At 42.6% G+C, this 17838-nt stretch overlaps 1 protein-coding gene across 2 annotated transcripts in view; it reads right to left on the bottom strand.

Annotated features, from left to right (window-relative positions):
- Window positions 1-17838, bottom strand: part of LOC127575842 (dachshund homolog 1-like) — a 489887-nt gene that overhangs the window by 24713 nt on the left and 447336 nt on the right. For both annotated transcript variants that reach the window (XM_052026010.1, XM_052026011.1), the window contains 3 exons: window positions 14841-14988; window positions 13913-14056; window positions 12683-12751 (listed from right to left, as the gene is read on the bottom strand). In XM_052026010.1, the coding sequence (XP_051881970.1) occupies window positions 12683-12751; window positions 13913-14056; window positions 14841-14988 (361 nt within the window). The remainder of the gene's footprint in view (window positions 1-12682; window positions 12752-13912; window positions 14057-14840; window positions 14989-17838) is intronic.

Here is a 17838-nt window from a genome sequence, read left to right as displayed (position 1 = left end):
TCTAGAAACACAAGAGACCGCAGATGCTGGAATCCGGAGCGACACACAATGCACCAACTTGTTGGTCTCCCAGCACTGCGAGATGTCCGTAGGGGAATGCCGCCGACCGGCACATTTCAGGCTGCAGGAATACGTGCTGAGGGATGCACTGAAGCTGGGTGCAGCCAACGCAAGGGCTCGGTGGGGAAGGACTACGGTTTAGGGTGAGGGAGGGGCAGGGTCAGGCGAGGAAGCCCCTTAAATATTGTAAATATAGGATTGGGGTAGCACCCCAGGGAGCCACACGATTGGCATCGGCGCTGTGTTTTTTTATAAAAAGGTAACACTAATGATTGATCCAGACACGAATGTAAAGGTTTGCACTGTTTTATTGTTGTATATAGTTTGTTTCTTATGATGAATAAAGCTTATTTTGGAATAACAAAAAAACCACACAATATGCACTGGAGGAACTCAGAAAAAGTCTAATTTGTTACTTTAAAGTCTGATTTTGAACTAGAGGTGGGAATTGCTCCTTTTGACCCCAGAGTGCTGCTGAGAAGGACTTTGCATGTCATTTCATGTCCTATTGTTCAGTACACCCTCATCCTTAGGTCTAACCCAATGTTCACTGCCAACAAAATAATTGGACCAAATCACTGCCCTAAAATGGTCTTTGGAATTGTGACAGGCACTGTCAGTTTGTCATAATTATTGAAATATAGCAAAGCTAGCTGAAAGTAGGCGATAATCTGTTTAATTCATCTAGAAGTGACCAAACAAGCTCATCCAAGGCTTTAATTCTCCCACTTCTACTTAGTTATTATATCCGAGAAGTTCAATCCCAATCCTTTTTCCGTGACATCCTTCTGCAACCTGACTGCAACCCCCACTGTCTATCCCACTCTCAACCAACCTCCTACCCTTCATTAACTGCTGACCACCTCTTGACCACCAATGCCTGGCTTCCAATTTTTGTCCTTTCCCGTCAACAGCCCTCTACTTGCCCCTGAGACTCTCTCCCCTTTGACCCCACCACACCTCAACTCCCTCCCAGAGCCAATCCCAGCCTAAGACTTAGTCATTTTTCTTCACTCACTCAGTGACCCGGGTTCGATCCTGACCTCAGGTGCTGTCTGTGTGGTTTGCACATTCTCCCTGAGACTGCAAGGGTTTCCTCTGGGTGTTCCATTTTATTCCCACGTCCCAAAAGATGTACAGGTTGATAGGTCAACTGGCCACTGTAAATTGTGCCCAGTGTGTAGGTGAGTGGTAGGATCTGGAGATGTTGGAGGAAATGTGGGAAGGGTAAAATGGGATCAGTGCAGGATTGGTGCAAATGGGTGCCTGGTAATCAGCACAGACTCAGTGGGCCGAAGGGCCTGTTTTCATGCTGTATGACTCTATGACTTGGCCAACAATTAGAACCTATGCTGGTATTAAACTTCCAAACAGCATGTCTACAACCAGGGCCATTGCTAGGTGTAGTATCTGAGTGACGTGTTCTGCAGCCTCAAGTAAATGTATAAATAAATGCCTAAATAAATCTCCAATAATGTGAGTGCATCCAATTTATTACCTTTCTCCCAAGATAATCATCCTTTGCTCATATTGACAGCTGGGAATCTGTTTGTAGCACTTTTATCTCTGGATTAGAAGGCGTTTGGTTCAAGTTCCACTTTAAAACTTGACCACCAAAATTTGGGTTGATATTTCAGTGCAATAGGAAGTTATGTGTGGCATTACTGGAGGTGCAGTCATTTGCCTGACATATTAAACTGAAGCCCAATTGCTGTCCCCTAAAATACACCTAAAATAAAATATCCCGTTCTGAAGAAGAACAGGAGGGTTATCCATGGTGACCTGGCCAATGTCAGCCTTCAACATTGCAAAGAAAGATGATCTGGCCATTATCAAATTGCGGCTTGTGGTAGCTTGCTATGCATAAACAGTCTGCTGTATTAGCTAGAGTACAACAGTGATGACGTTTCAAAAATATTTCTTTGGCTGTAAAGCACTTAGGGAAGGTGTGAAGCTGTGAGAAATGCCATATAAATGCAAGTCTTTCTTTCAAAATGGTTCCAACGAGCCTTGGAAATCCAGCCATGAACCCATACCTTTCACACAACAAAGTACAACCAGAGCTCACTGGGAATTTATCAACTTAGTTAACTAGATGTTAAAAACAGGACTCTCCCTTACACCATGCCATTCAAAATCTCACACCAGGATTGACAAAGAATAATTCTATTCATGAGGCAGAAAATGCTACAATTACTCAGCAGGTCAGGCAGCATCTGAGGCTGCACCAGATGTTCCTTGACCTGCACGGCTGCCAAGACCCTATGCAGGTCAGACAGCATCTGAATAGAGGTTGAAACCAGTCAGGTCATGGACAACAACATTCTGAGTGGTGTTCAATAAGCAGAACGGGGAGGCTGGCCAAGTATGTGTAGGAATTATCAGGTAACAAAGCCAAGGATGAATCAGAATTAAAAAACAGTGATTGTAGCATTGAAACTATTAAGCCACAATAATGGAAGTCTTGGTGGTCACTATTCTTGATCATCAGTAGGAGAGGCACGGATTAAAACTCAGACTTGAGTCTCATGTTCAGTGGTACTTTAATTGATCACTCTTGGAAGGAAAAGGTTTGCATCCACCCCAAGCAAGTTTGGTTAAGCAGTAAGAATGATATTACAGATGCGATATTTGCAAGGTCATGGGGATTAGCTTGCAGTTAGACTGTGGCTAGTTACATATATAGGAAAGCCAAATTCTGGTCTAACATTGAGCAAAACTCCAGGAGGTTCAGCAATTACATAATCTGGATTCATTTTGGAGTAAACGAAGATGCATAAAGGAACCAACCATGTGACCGACTACCACGGCCTTGGAACATTAAATATATTTTATAGGTGACAAAAACCCATGAAGTAGGAGCAAAGTCTTTTTTGCTTGTTGAACTGATCCTTTCTCATCCTCCAAGCAATGAAATAGGGTCTGCATGCACAGCAGCAACAACAAGCATAACTAATTGTCCTTGGGCAAGTCATACCACAGCCATCACACAAAATCAAGCCACCAAGAAGCTGTAAAGGTGGATGACCAAATACTTGGTCAAAGTGGTATGGTTTAGAGGAGGAGGTGTTTCAGAAGGGAATTGCACAGTTTAAGATCTAGACTGCTGAAACATAGATTCAAAGCAGATCAAGGGAGTTATCATCAGCATCTTGGCTCAATGTCCTTGTCCAATATCAACTTCTTCTCAGTGAGTCCCTCAGGATCGAGGATGACTCTGGTTCTGTTGGTTCTGACGTATCTGATGAGGCAACGTGGGACCTGTATGCTGTCCTGCAGGAGGTGCTTGATGGGGTAGGTGGTCTGTGAGGTAGTGCACTCCTACAGTTTACATTAGGCTTCTGACTTCTTGTTATGCATGGACCTGAGCTTCCCAGTGCCGTCCCACATGCCCCTGCTCCACTTTGAGTGACCGGGGCAGGCGGTCCTCGGAATTGGTGAAGATGTTGCATATTTTCAAAGAGACTTGGACAACATCTTCAGAATCTTCTCTTCTATCTGTCTGGTAATCTCTTGCTGTGACAGAGCTCAGAATTCAGGAGTCTGATGTTATGCATGCAAAGGATGTATCCTGCTGTACAGAACTGACTGAGAGATTCACTTACCCTGCTAATCGATTTGGAGACCTTTGCACAGACAACATTACTGGTATCCCCCGAGTGCCTCAACGTACCTGCTGTAGCTAGTCAAAGTCCCTGAAGCTAATAGAAAGGGAGGGATCTGAAACTCCTGGTCTACTGGGCAGCACAGTGCACAGTGGTGCGGCTGGTTGTCGTCATGGCTCTCACTCGAGGTCGAGGATGATGGTCTTCGTTCCGTTGATCTATTTATTAGCCCACAGAGCGAAGACGCCTGTGCATGTATTTCTTTAATGTGTACTTGACGTTGCACGACAAAAAACACACGATACTTCACAAATCAACCAACTGATTCCAATAGCATGGAAACCACGACGATTGGAGCTGATAGATTTGTTGCAGCCTTCATCCGCCTTCACAGCCGTTGAGTTTGCAGTAACTTCGTCCGCCTGTTCCACCGTTGAGGTCTTGGTTGGATTGTTCTTTGTCAGGGACCTCACCATCGACCTTACCGCCATGGGTACGGTGCGGCTGGTAGACCTGCTGCCATGTAGCATCAGAATCCTGAGTTCAGTCCCGACCTCGGGTGCTGTCTGCATGGAGTTTGCACGTTCTTCCTGTGAATGCATGTGAATCATCCAGGTGCTCCTGCTTCATCCCACATCCCAAAGACGTACAAATTGGTATGTTAATTGGGCCACCGTAAGTTGCTCCCAGTGTGCAGGTGAGCAGTAGAACCAGGGGAAGTTGAGGAGAATGTGGAGAGAATATAAAATGGGATTAATGTAGGATTTGGGTAAGTGGGTGGTTGATGCTTGGCGTGGACTCAGAAGGCCAAAGGGCCTGTTTCCAAGGTGTGTCTCTCTATGACTCTCCAGAACTCTATAAGTTTTGTGCCAGGTTTGAGGTCTTGATCTACAAACACACTTTCGTCAGTCAGACATGGACTGTGCTGGTATATTGAAGGCAATGTGACTTCACCATCAATGTCTGCCTTGGCTGCGAGATAACTCCTGGGATATGGGAAGAGTCCATGTTTTCCAAATTGGTCTGGTCAGCTTTATGGTTGGAGCATGGCATTGTGCAGCAGGGGCAGATTGGTGTATGACCCTTGCTTTGCAGATGTTGAAAGAGTCGGCAATATTCCAGAACTCTGCCTCCAAATGTGTGTAAATGAACATACACAATGCTGCACCTCACCGCCAGCAAACTTCCCACTGGAGTGCAGCTCATCTGTGGGACTAATGGGAAAGTCCTCAATCTCCAGTGCCTTCATTCTAGAAGCAAGGTCAACAGAGCCTCGGTATTTGAGCTGCAGTATGCAGACAATGCTTGGATCTGAATGCATTCAGAGATCTCTCAATGTCTATCCCTCAATCAAAACACACTCATTATTGTACCACTGTGCATTGAAGATTCCTATACACAAATTGGCTGTTGCAATTCCTACATTACAACTGTGATGACGCTTCAAAAGTATTGTATTGGCTTGTAAGCTCTTTAGGAAAAAGACATGAAAGGTGTTGAATTAATCCAGGCGTTTTTGTTTAATGGTGACATGATGACAATCAGGAAAGTTATCAGAAAGGGCATTATAGCAGAGTTGTGACTCTGGAAAAGTTAGAGTGAGACCTTGGAAAGATCTGAAAGTAAGGGTGGGAATTTCAAAATTAAAAGAAAAGATTTTGTCAAACTGGAAAACAAAATAAGTCAAGGAGCCCAGAAACAAGAGGCTACAGAGAGTAGTGGACACAACCCAGTCCATCACGGGCACAACCCTCCCCACCATTGACAGCATCTACAGGAGGAGCTGCCTCAAGAAGGTGGCATCTATTATCAAGAATCCCCACCATCCGGGTCATATCCTCTTCTCCCTGCTACCATCGGGCAGGAGGTAAAGAAGTCAGAAGTCCCACATCACCAGGTTCAGGGACAGCTGCTTTCCTGCAACCATTCAGTTCTTGAACCGATCTGCACAACCCCAACCCTACCTCAGCAACGGAACACTACGGACCATCCCTTACACTACTATGGACTTGTCTCTAATTTTTTTTGCACTAATATCTTGTTTTACATAGTCTTTTTTTCTCTTCACTGTCTTGTATAACTTATACATGGTTTATATTCTGTGTGTTGTCTGTACCTACGTGCCTGTGATGCAAGCAAGTTTTTCACTGTACCTGTACCTCACCGTACTTGTGCACATGACAATAAACTTGACTTGACTTTGAGACAATTGGTAAACAGACTGAATGTGAGTTGGGCTACAGGCAAAATAAAACTCTTTTTTAGTGTCGTCCCTGACCTAAGAAAACACTTTAGAACCAATGATCAGCTTTTGAAATATATTCACCATGGTAATATGGGAAATATGGCAGACAATTTTCACACAACAATGAGACAGGAATGAAGTAACCTATACGGCAATATCTGTCCGTGCTAGGGAGTGAGGGTGAGGGAAGGATTGTTGAAAATCTAACCCCCTCTGCATGATTTAAAATGATGGCACCTTTATTTGAATGTGCCTGAATTAGCTGAGTTAAATGGTGTATATCAAATTGCTCTGTCTTTTCAAACATCTCAGCTAATTGAAAGTAAAAGGAGAAACTAGCCGATTTGCTGCTTCCAACTCAGTCACTGTGGATCCACTGGTAATAAAAAGTGACATCATTGTCAGTCCGCAACAAAGCGTTTCCACCTCAGCTTTGATTTATAGATACCCTGGGGGCGGTATATAAAACACTTTGCACCTGCACTTTTCTTTCCTGCATCTTGGCATCAGTTACAGCTCATTAGCATACTGATCTCACCTTCTCTTGAAAGGTGACATTATATTACGAGGATTCCTTCTCCTCGTGAAAATGAGTGATGGGCAACAAATAGATCAAAGGTGTCAGAATGAGTGGAGCAGAGATGACATTAAAGGAAGGCATTTGTGATAATGTTATCCTGGGAATGAAATAAAGTGGAGATGGTCACGGGTTATGGGGAACAGCAGTGGGGGAGTCTAGAGGAGATTCAGGTGCAGAATTCTCCTCAAATTAAAGTGGTTAATGTTTAAAATACTGACAATAAGATGACTGCTTTGGAAATGCAAAGCAAAAACAGTGGTACCAAAAAGCAGCATTCACAGGTCAATGGAGCTTTTGTTAACTTTTAAGATAAATATATTCTACTGTCATTAACAAGGCTAGTGCTAATTAATCTTTTCAAACCCTTAGTTCAGAGTCATTATGAGGTTTTGCCATATCGTGGCTTAGTGAAGAAATTTAGCTTGCTTGAAATTACTCAGTACTTAATCAAATCATTATACCATAATCATACCCACTGTACTCCATGGAGTTGGTGCTGGAAGGTATGAATGAGATAGGGATGAGCACCACCTTGGATATACAAGAAGACAAACTGCAGGGAAAAGGAATTACCCATTCATACCCCTGAGCCTGCAATGAGCCTTCAGAATGTGACCGATCACTGCTTTTGCACCCGATTCCTTTCTACCCCGCCTGAACAAAAATTGAATGACCTTCATCTTTAAAGTTTGAGTTGCTTTATTATCAACTGATTGTCCTGCATGAGGGTAGCAGGGGTTGATCCCCAGAAATATGATGGATCCCCGTTGGTCCAGGGAAGTTTAAGGCTTTTATTTAAAAAAAGAATGTTTCTTTAATACCTTGACTTTTGATCAGACCTCTTCTATGATAAAGATAGACCCTCAATTTCACAAACTACCTCATCGCAAACCTTGCACCTTATTGTCTATCTGCACTGCACTTTCTCCGTAACATTATATTCTGCATTCTGTTACTGCTTTTCCCTTGTATTAGCTCAATATACTTATATTTTGAAATGGTCTGCATGGGATGGTATCCATCGGCATGCAAAACAAAGTTTTTCACTGTATCTTACGTTGAACATTACAGCACAGTACAGGCCCTCCAGCCCACAATGTTGTGCTGACATTTTATTCTGCTCTAAGATCTATCTAACCCTTCCCTCCCACATAGCCCTCCATTTCTCTATCATTCATGTATCTATCTAAGAGTCTCTTAAATGTCCCTAATGTATCTGTCCCCACAACCTCTGCAGGCAGTCCGTTCCACGCACCCACCACATTCAGTGTAAAAAACTTACCCCTGACATCTCCCTTATACCTTCCTCCAATCACCTTAAAATTATGTCCCCTCGTGTTAGCCATTGTCGCCCTGGGAAAAAGTCTCTGACTGTCTATCTTGGTAACATGTGACAATAATAAACCAATTACCAAATGAATAAGATATTTCCAACAATTTCCCCAAAGGGTAAGTTAAGGATTGGGTCGTTTGCCTTACCTGAAGGACACCATGTTAACCCAATGATTAAGGAAACCAAAAAGGGGGTGCACTGACAGAGCTACATAGGGGAATATACCAGAACAGAGAATAACAACGGCAATCCAAGGAACAGGGAAGATATTAAAATAAGTGCAAGAAAGGACAAAAGTGAACATATTGTGGGTGATGAAACCGCTCTGTGAGTGGGGGAGAAGTGAAGAGAACGGAGAAAGCAGCCCAGATGCTCAACAGGTCTGGAAGCATCAGTGGAAAGGCAGCAGGACGAACAATTCGCACCATTGTCTTCCTGCAGAAATGGGCAATTGAAATAATCTGGGGTAAGGAGGCTTGTCAGTCCAACAATCTGCAGATATTACATGATAAAATAATGCAGAAAGTGGAGGAATACAGGAATAAATAAATTATCAAGGAAGATGAAATTTAATATTTGTCGGTTGTTTTGAAAGGAAAGTAAAAACAAATTCAGGAAATGTCTGCAAGAAATGGCATGTGTGTGTGTGTGTGTGCGTGTGTCTGTCTGTCTGTGTCTATATCTCTTTGTGTTTGTCTGTGTGTGTGTGTGTCTGTATGTTTGTGTGTGTCTGTGTCTCTGCGTGTGTCTGTTTGTGTGTCTGTGTCTGTGTGTGTCTGTGTCTGTCTGCGTGTTTGTCCACCTGTGTGTGTGTGTGTGTGTTTGTGTGTGTGCAACTGTGTCTGTGTGTGTCTGTGTCTCTGCGTGTGTGTATGTGTGTGAGTGTGCACGTGCACAGCGCACGTGTATCTACCACGGGAGTATTTCTCTGAAGCAAAGGTGGCTGAGAGGAGACACAATAGAGGAAGATAAGATTATGAGAGGCATAGATAGGGTAGATAGCCAGAGTCTGTTTCCCACAATAGGGGGTTTCTAAAACTAGAGGCATAGGCTTAAGGTGAGAGGGAGGAGGCTTAAAGGGGATCTGAGGGGTAAAAGTTTTCACACAGAGAGTAGTTGGTATCTGGAATGGACTGCTGGAGGAGGTGCTGGAGGCAAGAACAGTATTAAAGAGGCATCTAGACAGGTATTTGAATTAGCAGGGTAGAGAGGATATGGAATTAATGCAGGAAAGTTGGATTAGTAAAGATAGGCATGATGTTTGGCATAGACACAGTGAGCCAAAGGGCGTGTTTTAATGCTGTACCACTCTATGATCTCTACAACATCATGAGTATTCCACAATCTCATTATTGCATGGCCAATGAAGTATCTTTGACATGCGACCATTGTTGTAATACAGGGGCATGAGGCACAGCAGGCTCCCATGAAGTGAACTGCCATTTACCTGGGATGATGATGTAGTTGATGAATAAATAGTAACCAGCACAGTGAGGAGAACTTGTTTCATCACCTTCATTAGATTCTGTCACAGGATCATTTCAATGGGACTGAGGAAGTGCACATGACCTCAGTTTAATGTTTCATCTGAAAATAATAGCATCCCTTGCTGTGTAACACTTCCTTGTGCCTGGATTACGTGTTTATGTCTTTGGGTCAGTGGTGGAATCCACAATCTTTTGATTCACGGTTTAATATGGTCCTTTACCCAGACTGACAACTAGGAAACTAAATAGACAAATAGATTTCAAGGTGATAATCTCAGGGTTACTTCCTGTGCCACGTACAAAGCTGGTTAAAGAGAGTAAGATGAACAAAACCAAATGATTTTGGGGAAAGATTGGTCAAAGGAGTACATATTAAGGAGGTAAAGAAGATTTAAGGATTGGATTCTATTTGTTTGAGGGCTTGGCGTCTGAAGACACAGCACCATTGATGGATCAACTGAATTTGGGGTGAATGTAGAGCTGAGAATTATTGGAGAATTATATGGGCAGATTATAGCACAGAAGCAAATTACAGAGATTGGGAAGGTGAGATCATAGAGGCTCTGTGAAAACAAGGATAAGAATTTTAAAACTGAGGCATGACTCAACTGGAAGCCAAAGTCTGTCAGCAAGCAGAGAGGTCATGGCTGAATGAAACCAGGTGGACAACATGAAGTGAACTGTAATTGGGGCCTTAGCTATGTTTGGTGAAGGGCACCTCAGGCTTCAAGGGCTGAACAATAACTCATAAACTAGTCACTTTGCACCACTGTCTCACTGAAGGGGAAATTAGAAAATAAGGTGAAAAGATACTCCAGGAATGAATGGTCGAAAAGAAAACTACAGGAAGGAAAACAATTCTGTGGTAATATCACAGTGATTTAGTATCTTGTGTTCAAAAAGTAGCTGGAGAACTGTCTGTCAGAATGCTTCAGAGGTAACTTAGACATGGGGCAGAATTTGAATGAACTTTGGAACTGCCTCACTTTGGGTGGGGATTGACAGATTGCAGCATTTCCTGGAACTGCCAAATAAGGCAGAATAAAAATGCAAACTCTAATTTTACTATTCTGCTCCACGAATAAACAAGTAGGTTTTAGTCGTTACCTTCTGAACTTGTGGGACAATGGAATACAAATTGAGCAAGTTCTCTAAGACAGGGTAATGTGTCCCACTAGACAATAGTGAGCCAGACAAGGTGAAAACCCACTTTAATTTGTCCACTTCTCTTTCTCATTTTTTTCTTGCAACAGAAGGGAGGCCATTTGGCCCATTGATCAAATGCTGGTTTTCAGAGCAATTCCATCAGTCCCAATCCCCCACTTATTTCCCTGTAACCTATTCCCCCCTCCCCCCACATGCACATCAACTCCTCTGACTCATCTCCCACCCTCCTATACTAGGACAATTTACATTGGTCAGTTGTCCTACCAACCAGCGTATCTTTGGAATGTAGGTTGCATTGAGATGTACGATCAAGGAAGAGTGTGCAAACTCCACGCAGACAGCACCGAAGATCCGGACTGAACCTAAGTCACAGAGAGCTGTGTGTGGAGTAGAAGTCATTTCTGGAGATGGGGTGGTGAAATAAAGTTTATGAAACATCCTCCACCTCCAAAAAGCTCAGAATAAAGGAATAATTTTTTTTTTAGTAAACAAGTCAACAGCAAACTTGCCTCTCAGAGGGTCTGTCCTCTCTAAGCAGCATGGACTAACAAAATGTGCACAGGAATCTGATACCTGTGCAACTATGCTCTAGAATGTTCAGTCCATGTGTGGTAAATGTGTGCAATGTTTTTGTACACCTCAGCAAGAGGTGATCTGTAAATGACAAAGAGATGGCCAAATATTGAACTGTGATGTGAATCAGAGAAGACCATGCAGGAAAATCTCTCCAAGGTTCTTCAAAGCCACCAAATTGCTGTTGTTTACAAAGCTGAATCTACATTACACACACCTAATTAGGCTTCACTTAAAAATTGGACTCAATAACAACTTCCATTTATGATGGACTCTCGACTTCACAATCTACCTCGTTATGACCTTGCACCTTATTGTCTGCCTGCACTGCACTTTCTCTCTAACTGTAACACTTTATTCTGCATTCTGTTATTGCTTTACCTTGTACTACCTCGATGCACTGTGTAATGAATTGATCTGTGTGAACGATGTGCAAGACATGATTTTTCACTGTACCTCGGTACATGTGACAATAATAAACCAATACCAATATAGTGCCTTTAGTGCAGCAAACAATTCAAGCTATGTGATAGAAGAATTATCAAACAAGATTTGCCCCTTAACTACCAGGAGATAGGAGGGGAGATGACCAAATTCTTGATCAAAGAGGTAGATTTTAAAGGAGGAAGGAAAGACAGAGAGAAAATTCGAGTGCCTCGGGTCATGTTAATTGCAAGTAAAGCTGTCACTGGTGAAGTGATTAACTTTGGCTTTGATCAACTGGCCAGATTGGGAGAGTAGAGATCTCTTAAAGAGTTACAGAGACTTGTAGAGCTAGAGACACAAAGATATGACTTTGCTGACCAGGTCAAGCTTTGTGTGGAATGCAGGTCAAGAAACCCTGTCCCCTCTCTCAGTCAAAGATAAAAGAGTTCAAGGCACTATATTGTTGAGGAATAAATGCTGACTATTCCCCAGTGGAATAGTCAGTATTTATTCCTCAACAATATCACTAAACATTGATTATCTGGTTGTATGGCTCTTCTTGTGGGAGCTTGATGGCCACCACATTTCCTTCGTTTCAATACTGAGTGCATTTCAAAAAAATTCTTCATTGGCCAGAAGGCACTTGGTGATGTCCTGGGATTGCAAAAACCTAAAGAAACAGCTAAATTTATTTTGACAGACTATTTATTACCATCATTGCATCAGCAAATGAATTGAAGCTTGGGTGTGGCAAATGAATCCCAGCAAATATTTTCTTTTACAGCAATCAAATTCAAATTACATAGTAAAGAGTGTATTTAAAGAACAGGGAACACAGCAACTTCTGCCAGAAAGAGAAGGATAGTTTCTCTGGAATATTGTTGTGATAGTTATAGACAAATTATGGGCATTAGGTCAATCTCAGATACTGACAGTGGTGTGGTCACCAAGTTTGATTGACAGGGAAATTACCCAATAGCTGCACATTCTTAATTCTGAAGCTCAAAGGGATTGGTGACTTCTAATGGAAAATATTTTGATTTTGGATCAACTTGCACTCACGGTGTAAACACACAGACGAGGATTGACCTTGCCAAAGCGTGTTTTGTCACGACCGCACTGGAAACCTGTATGCTTGAATAACAAGGGAAAGCAAAGCAGTATATGTTGCAGAGAGCTAGATTTACTGTTGTTGCCAACAAGTACCTTGTATTGTCCTTTCAGCATCTGTTCGTCCAGTGCTGCGATCAGCCTCCAGTTCCTGGGTCACTGAATCTATCAAAAGCAGATCAGAGTACTAAGGTCAGTTTTCAAACTAGCACTGGTACAAAATACCTTTCCATTATTCAGTTCACTTTGAGACAGGGAGGTCAGAGAGTTGTTATTAAAGTTGCATATGTTCCAAAGCCCAAGTGTACTATAATGCCTTGTTGCTCCTTCTCTCATAAGCTTGCTCCACTATCAGAATACTACAACATTGGTATTTTTCACCTATAATTTCACCCTTAAAGTGGGAAAAATGGGGTGAGGTGACACACAAGGGAAATTCAAACAATAACTAAGGCTGTCACACATTAGTGCTACTTATCTAAAGAATGGACAAACCGGTATACTTTAAAGTAGACACAAGAGACTGCAAATGCTGGAACCTGAAGCAACAAACAACCTACTGGAAAAACTCAGCAGGTCGAGCAGCATCTGCGGGGGAAAGGAATTGGCGACGTTTCGGATCGAAACCCTACATCAGGACTGAAGCGGCATTCCAACCTGAAACATTGACAATTTCTCTCTCTCCCACAGATGCTGCTCGGCTCACTGAGTTCCTTCAGCAGATTGTTCGTTACTCTATATTTTAAGAGATACTTTGGAGGAGGAAAGAGATGTAGAAAGATGTTGAACATAGAACATAGAACACAACAGGCCGTCAATGTTGGGCAGACATTTTATCCTGCTCTAAGATCTACCCAACTCTTCCCTCCCACATAGCCCTATGCAGAACTTTATGGAGGGAATTCTAGAGCTTAGGGGCCTTGGGAGTTAAAGGCACGGTGGCCAGTGGTGGAGAGATACAGCGACAAAATGATCAAGTGACCAGAATTACAGGAGGGGAAAGATATCAGAAACTTGGAAGAGATTGTAGAGGGCAGAAAGGGGTTTGAGGAAAAGGACAAACATTTTAAGTTGAGGCATTATTTAAGAGCCAATTAAGGCTCTGAGTTAACAAGACTTAGTGCAAGTTTGGAGCCAGTAGAAAAGTTTTAGACCAGTTGAAGTTTATAGAGAGTCGAACAAGGGAGGCTGTTTGGGAGGGGGTTCGAGTAGTGATAACAAATGGTAGAAGCCATGCAAAACAGGCCTCCATTGAAGCAAAGTTTACCAGAGATTGGTAAGGTTAAGGAACCTACAGAGGTGTATTATACTGAGTTATGCTCCTACCATTCATGCCCCTGAGATTGTCCGCAGAGGCAGCTTGCTTTAATGTCTGCTCAGCTTGTTCTCGTCGCTTGGTCTCGAATTCAAGTGCTTCCTGCAATTTCCTCTTTGCTTTCTTCTCTTTCTTTAATCGTTTCTGAATTATTGCTGGAAAAAGGACACACACACACACACACAGGCTGGAGTAATGTTTGTTTTATGGTATGGCCATGTTGGGTTCTTGGGCTAGAACAGCTGGGGTCCTGTCCAGAACTGCCAGTTGCGTTAAGTTTGTGGCTTAGCTCGCTCCTGTTTTCCCTGCTTTTTCATTGCTATATGGAAGTCAGGAATGAGCCTGTGGTCAGATGCTGGCCCAGTCGATCGCCCATTCCAATTCCGAACTCACAACTGAGTACAGGAGGTGACACCAACACTTTGGGCTGAGGGCGCACACAATTAGCCCCACAGCTTCACACCAGCCACAGTGCCTGTAGTACAGCCCCCTTTGCATATGTGTGGTCACAGACCTTGATGGGAAAGGCAAATTCAGTCAAGTTATTTGTTTTGTTTCAATTAATCTTAATGATTCATTTCTATCACAAAAGATTTTTAAAACAATTTTATTATTTTTTTTATTTTGAAGTAATTTGTGGTAAATATTTAATTCCTGTTGGTTTGTTTATACATGCTAGGTTATTGTGGATATTTAAAATCAACGGGAATTCCTTTGACAGTTAAGCTGTGAAAGGCAGTTTGTTGGTGAGGGTCTCGGGATACCTGCCCGAGGTTTAGTTCCTGCTCATGGACCATAACAAATCAGAGGATGATCACACTACTGATGCCTGAAGAACATTTGGAACAGTGTGGCGAGCAAGTCCAGCAGCACAATCTGACACTGGGTTTCATGTCTCTATCAGGAGCAATGCAACAGCTCTGTCTTCTCACAACCTACCTCTGTTTTTCTGCTCCACGGCTAACTGCTTCTCCAAGCTTTCCCTCATTTCCCGCTCCCTGAACAGTTCCATCTTTAACTCCGTCTTTTCAAGTTGCACTTGTTTTTCTTGGGCCCTGGCGTTGTCTATGGCAACCTTCAGTAGACCCTATCAACACAAAATTAGACAACAACTGTTAACAAATTATTCAAAACAGCCATGGCAGAGGCTGAAGGCCAACCAACGTATATTCATTGTAGGTCTTCTTACGTTGATCTCTAGTAGGGAAAAGAAAGGTTTGTATTAACATAACTTCGGGTGAACCCAAATGACTTTACAGCCAATGAGGGCAGGTACAGTAGTGTAGCGGTTAGCGTAACGCTTTACAGCGCCAGCAACCCGGGTTCAATTCCGGCCACAGTCTGTAAGGAGTTTGTACGTTCTCCCCGTGTCTGCGTGGGTTTCCTCCGGGTGCTCCAGTTTCCTCCCACATTCCAAAGACGTACGGGTTAGGAAGTTGTAGGCATGTTATGTTGGCGCCGGAAGCGTGGCTGCGCTTGCGGGCTGCCCCCGGAACACTCCATGCAAAAGATGCATTTCACTGTGTGTTTCGATGTACATGTGACTAATAAAGAAATGTTATCTCTAAGTGATGTTATCTCTAAGAATACAAATATGAGATGATTTGTATTCAGCCACAAATGATAATAGAGACAGAAGAGACCGCAGCTGCTGGAATCTGGAGCAACACACAAGATGCTGGAGGAACTCAGCGGGTCAGGTTGCATCTGTGGAGGGAAATGGACAGTCAACATTTCAGGTCGAGACCCTTCATCAAGTCTGTCCAGATGAAGGGTCTCAACACAAAACATCAACTGTCCATTTCCCTCCACAGCTACTGCCTGACCTGCTGAGTTCCTCCAGCATTTTGTGTGTTTCTGCAAATGATAATGACCAGATCCTTGTGCTATCAACAAGGTACAGTGGTGGTGCAGTGTTTAAATTACGTGACCAGCAGCTGAGTCGTCTGGATTCAAATCCCGGCATTTAAAGTAAGATAATGATCTGTAATTTGAAAGCTAATCTTAGTTATGATGACCTCAAAATTATTGGATTGTTGGTTCAGTATTGGATCACTGCAGAAGTCAGGGGAGGAAGCTTATCATCCTTGCCTGGAGTGGCCTATGTGTGACTCCAGACCACCGATGCAGCTGTTGCTTAAATACCCTCTGAAATCACTTAGCAAGCAAGTCAGTCCAAGGACAATTAAGTGTGGGCAATAAATGCTGGCCAAATAAATTGATGCCCAGATACTTAAAGATGAGTATTAAAAGCAGGCCAAAACATTAACCAGGATAGTAGGCATAACTCTTCTGTTCAACATTGGGGTTTTTAGAGTTATAGCCTCTTAGATTCATAGAGTCATAGAGCAATACAGCACAGAAACAGGTCCTTTAGCCCACAGAGTCTTCACTGAACATCAAGCACCCATTTACACAAATTCTACATTAATCCAATTTTTTAAAAATTCTCCCCACATTCCCACCAAATCCCTCAGATTCTATTACTCACTTATGTACTCGGGGGGAATTTACAGTAGCCAACTAACCTACCAACCTGCACATCTTTGGGATATTGGAGGAAACTGGAGCACCCAGGTGAAGCCCATACAGTCACAGGAAGAATGTGGCAACTCCATGCAGACAACACCGAGATCAGGATTGAATCTGGGTCTCTGCCACTGTAATGGGTGGCTTGACTAACTGCCACTGTGCTGCTTTTAGTGACACCTGAGAGGGCAGAAATAATCAGGAAGTCACCTCTAACAGTGTAGCACTCCCTCAGTACTACACTGGAGTTTTGGCCTAAATTTTATGGCTTGAACCCACAACATTCTGAAGCAAGATAGCATCGCAATGAACTGACACAACATAACAAGGGGAATTATTGTGGCAGTTTTACCGTTTCTTATGTTGCTCAAATTGCGCCATAAAACTAAATTGAATTAAAGAGCAATTTCATTGTCCTGTTTTTCAAAGAATGTGAGGAAAAATATATTGTTTGTCCTTTCTCCTAAACAAGTGGGAGAATATCAGCTAATGTATGTGGTCACCTCTGCAAAAGTTAACACTATCTAAATGCAACATCGAATAAAAGTCTCAGCTAAATATTTCCAAATGGCAACCAAAAGTAAATTCTTTCCTTTAAATTAAGTTAAATGAATAGAAATACTACACCTTTTGTCCTGATGAAGGGTCTCGGCCTGAAACATCAACTGTTTATTTCCCTCCATCGATGCTACCTGACCCATTGATTTCCTCCAGCATTTTGTGTGTTACAACTTTTGTCATTGTGTTTTTGTGCTTTTGATGTAAAGAATGTCTGAATCATTTATCTGTCAACTGATTTCATCTTCAGTCACCAAGAAATCCTATAGAGAGTTCAGAAGAAGCTTCTTTACTCAATAGAATCTCGTCAATTGCAAATGCACTGGGTGACTTCTTTGCAGAACACCTCCATTCAGTTTGCAAGGATGACTCTGAACTTCCAGTTGCTGGTCACTTTAATTCTCCATCCCACCCTCACTCTTTGGCCTCCTACACTGTTAAAACGAATTTCAGTTTAAGAATGGGGAACAGCACCTCTTCTTCTGACTTAGCACATGACAGCTTTCAGGACTTGACTACTATGACTTCAAAACATTTCAGATAACCTTGTTGCATAATCTGTATCTATAATCTTTAACTGAAGGCTATAATGTTATAGCCTTCAGATAAAGGCTCCAACATTATCCCCTTGTCGTAATTTCAAGTATTCGGTTTTTCCTTTACATCTTCTAGTGTTTCAGGTTTAATTCATCTCCTCCTACATTCAAGTTCTCCAGATAACCTTTATTTTACTCACTGAACTTAAACATCCTCTTTCGGTGGCACCAACAATATCTCCTGATCTCCATCCTGTCACAGAAGTAGTTGTCTCTGCCCCTTCCCCCTTTCAGCACAACTTACAACTTGTTTT

This window comes from Pristis pectinata, chromosome 11 (assembly GCF_009764475.1).
Source record: "Pristis pectinata isolate sPriPec2 chromosome 11, sPriPec2.1.pri, whole genome shotgun sequence".
In the NCBI taxonomy this organism is placed as follows: Eukaryota; Metazoa; Chordata; class Chondrichthyes; order Rhinopristiformes; family Pristidae; genus Pristis; species Pristis pectinata.
Note: the sequence above shows the minus strand (reverse complement) of the source record. Positions and strands in the feature narration are given on the sequence as shown.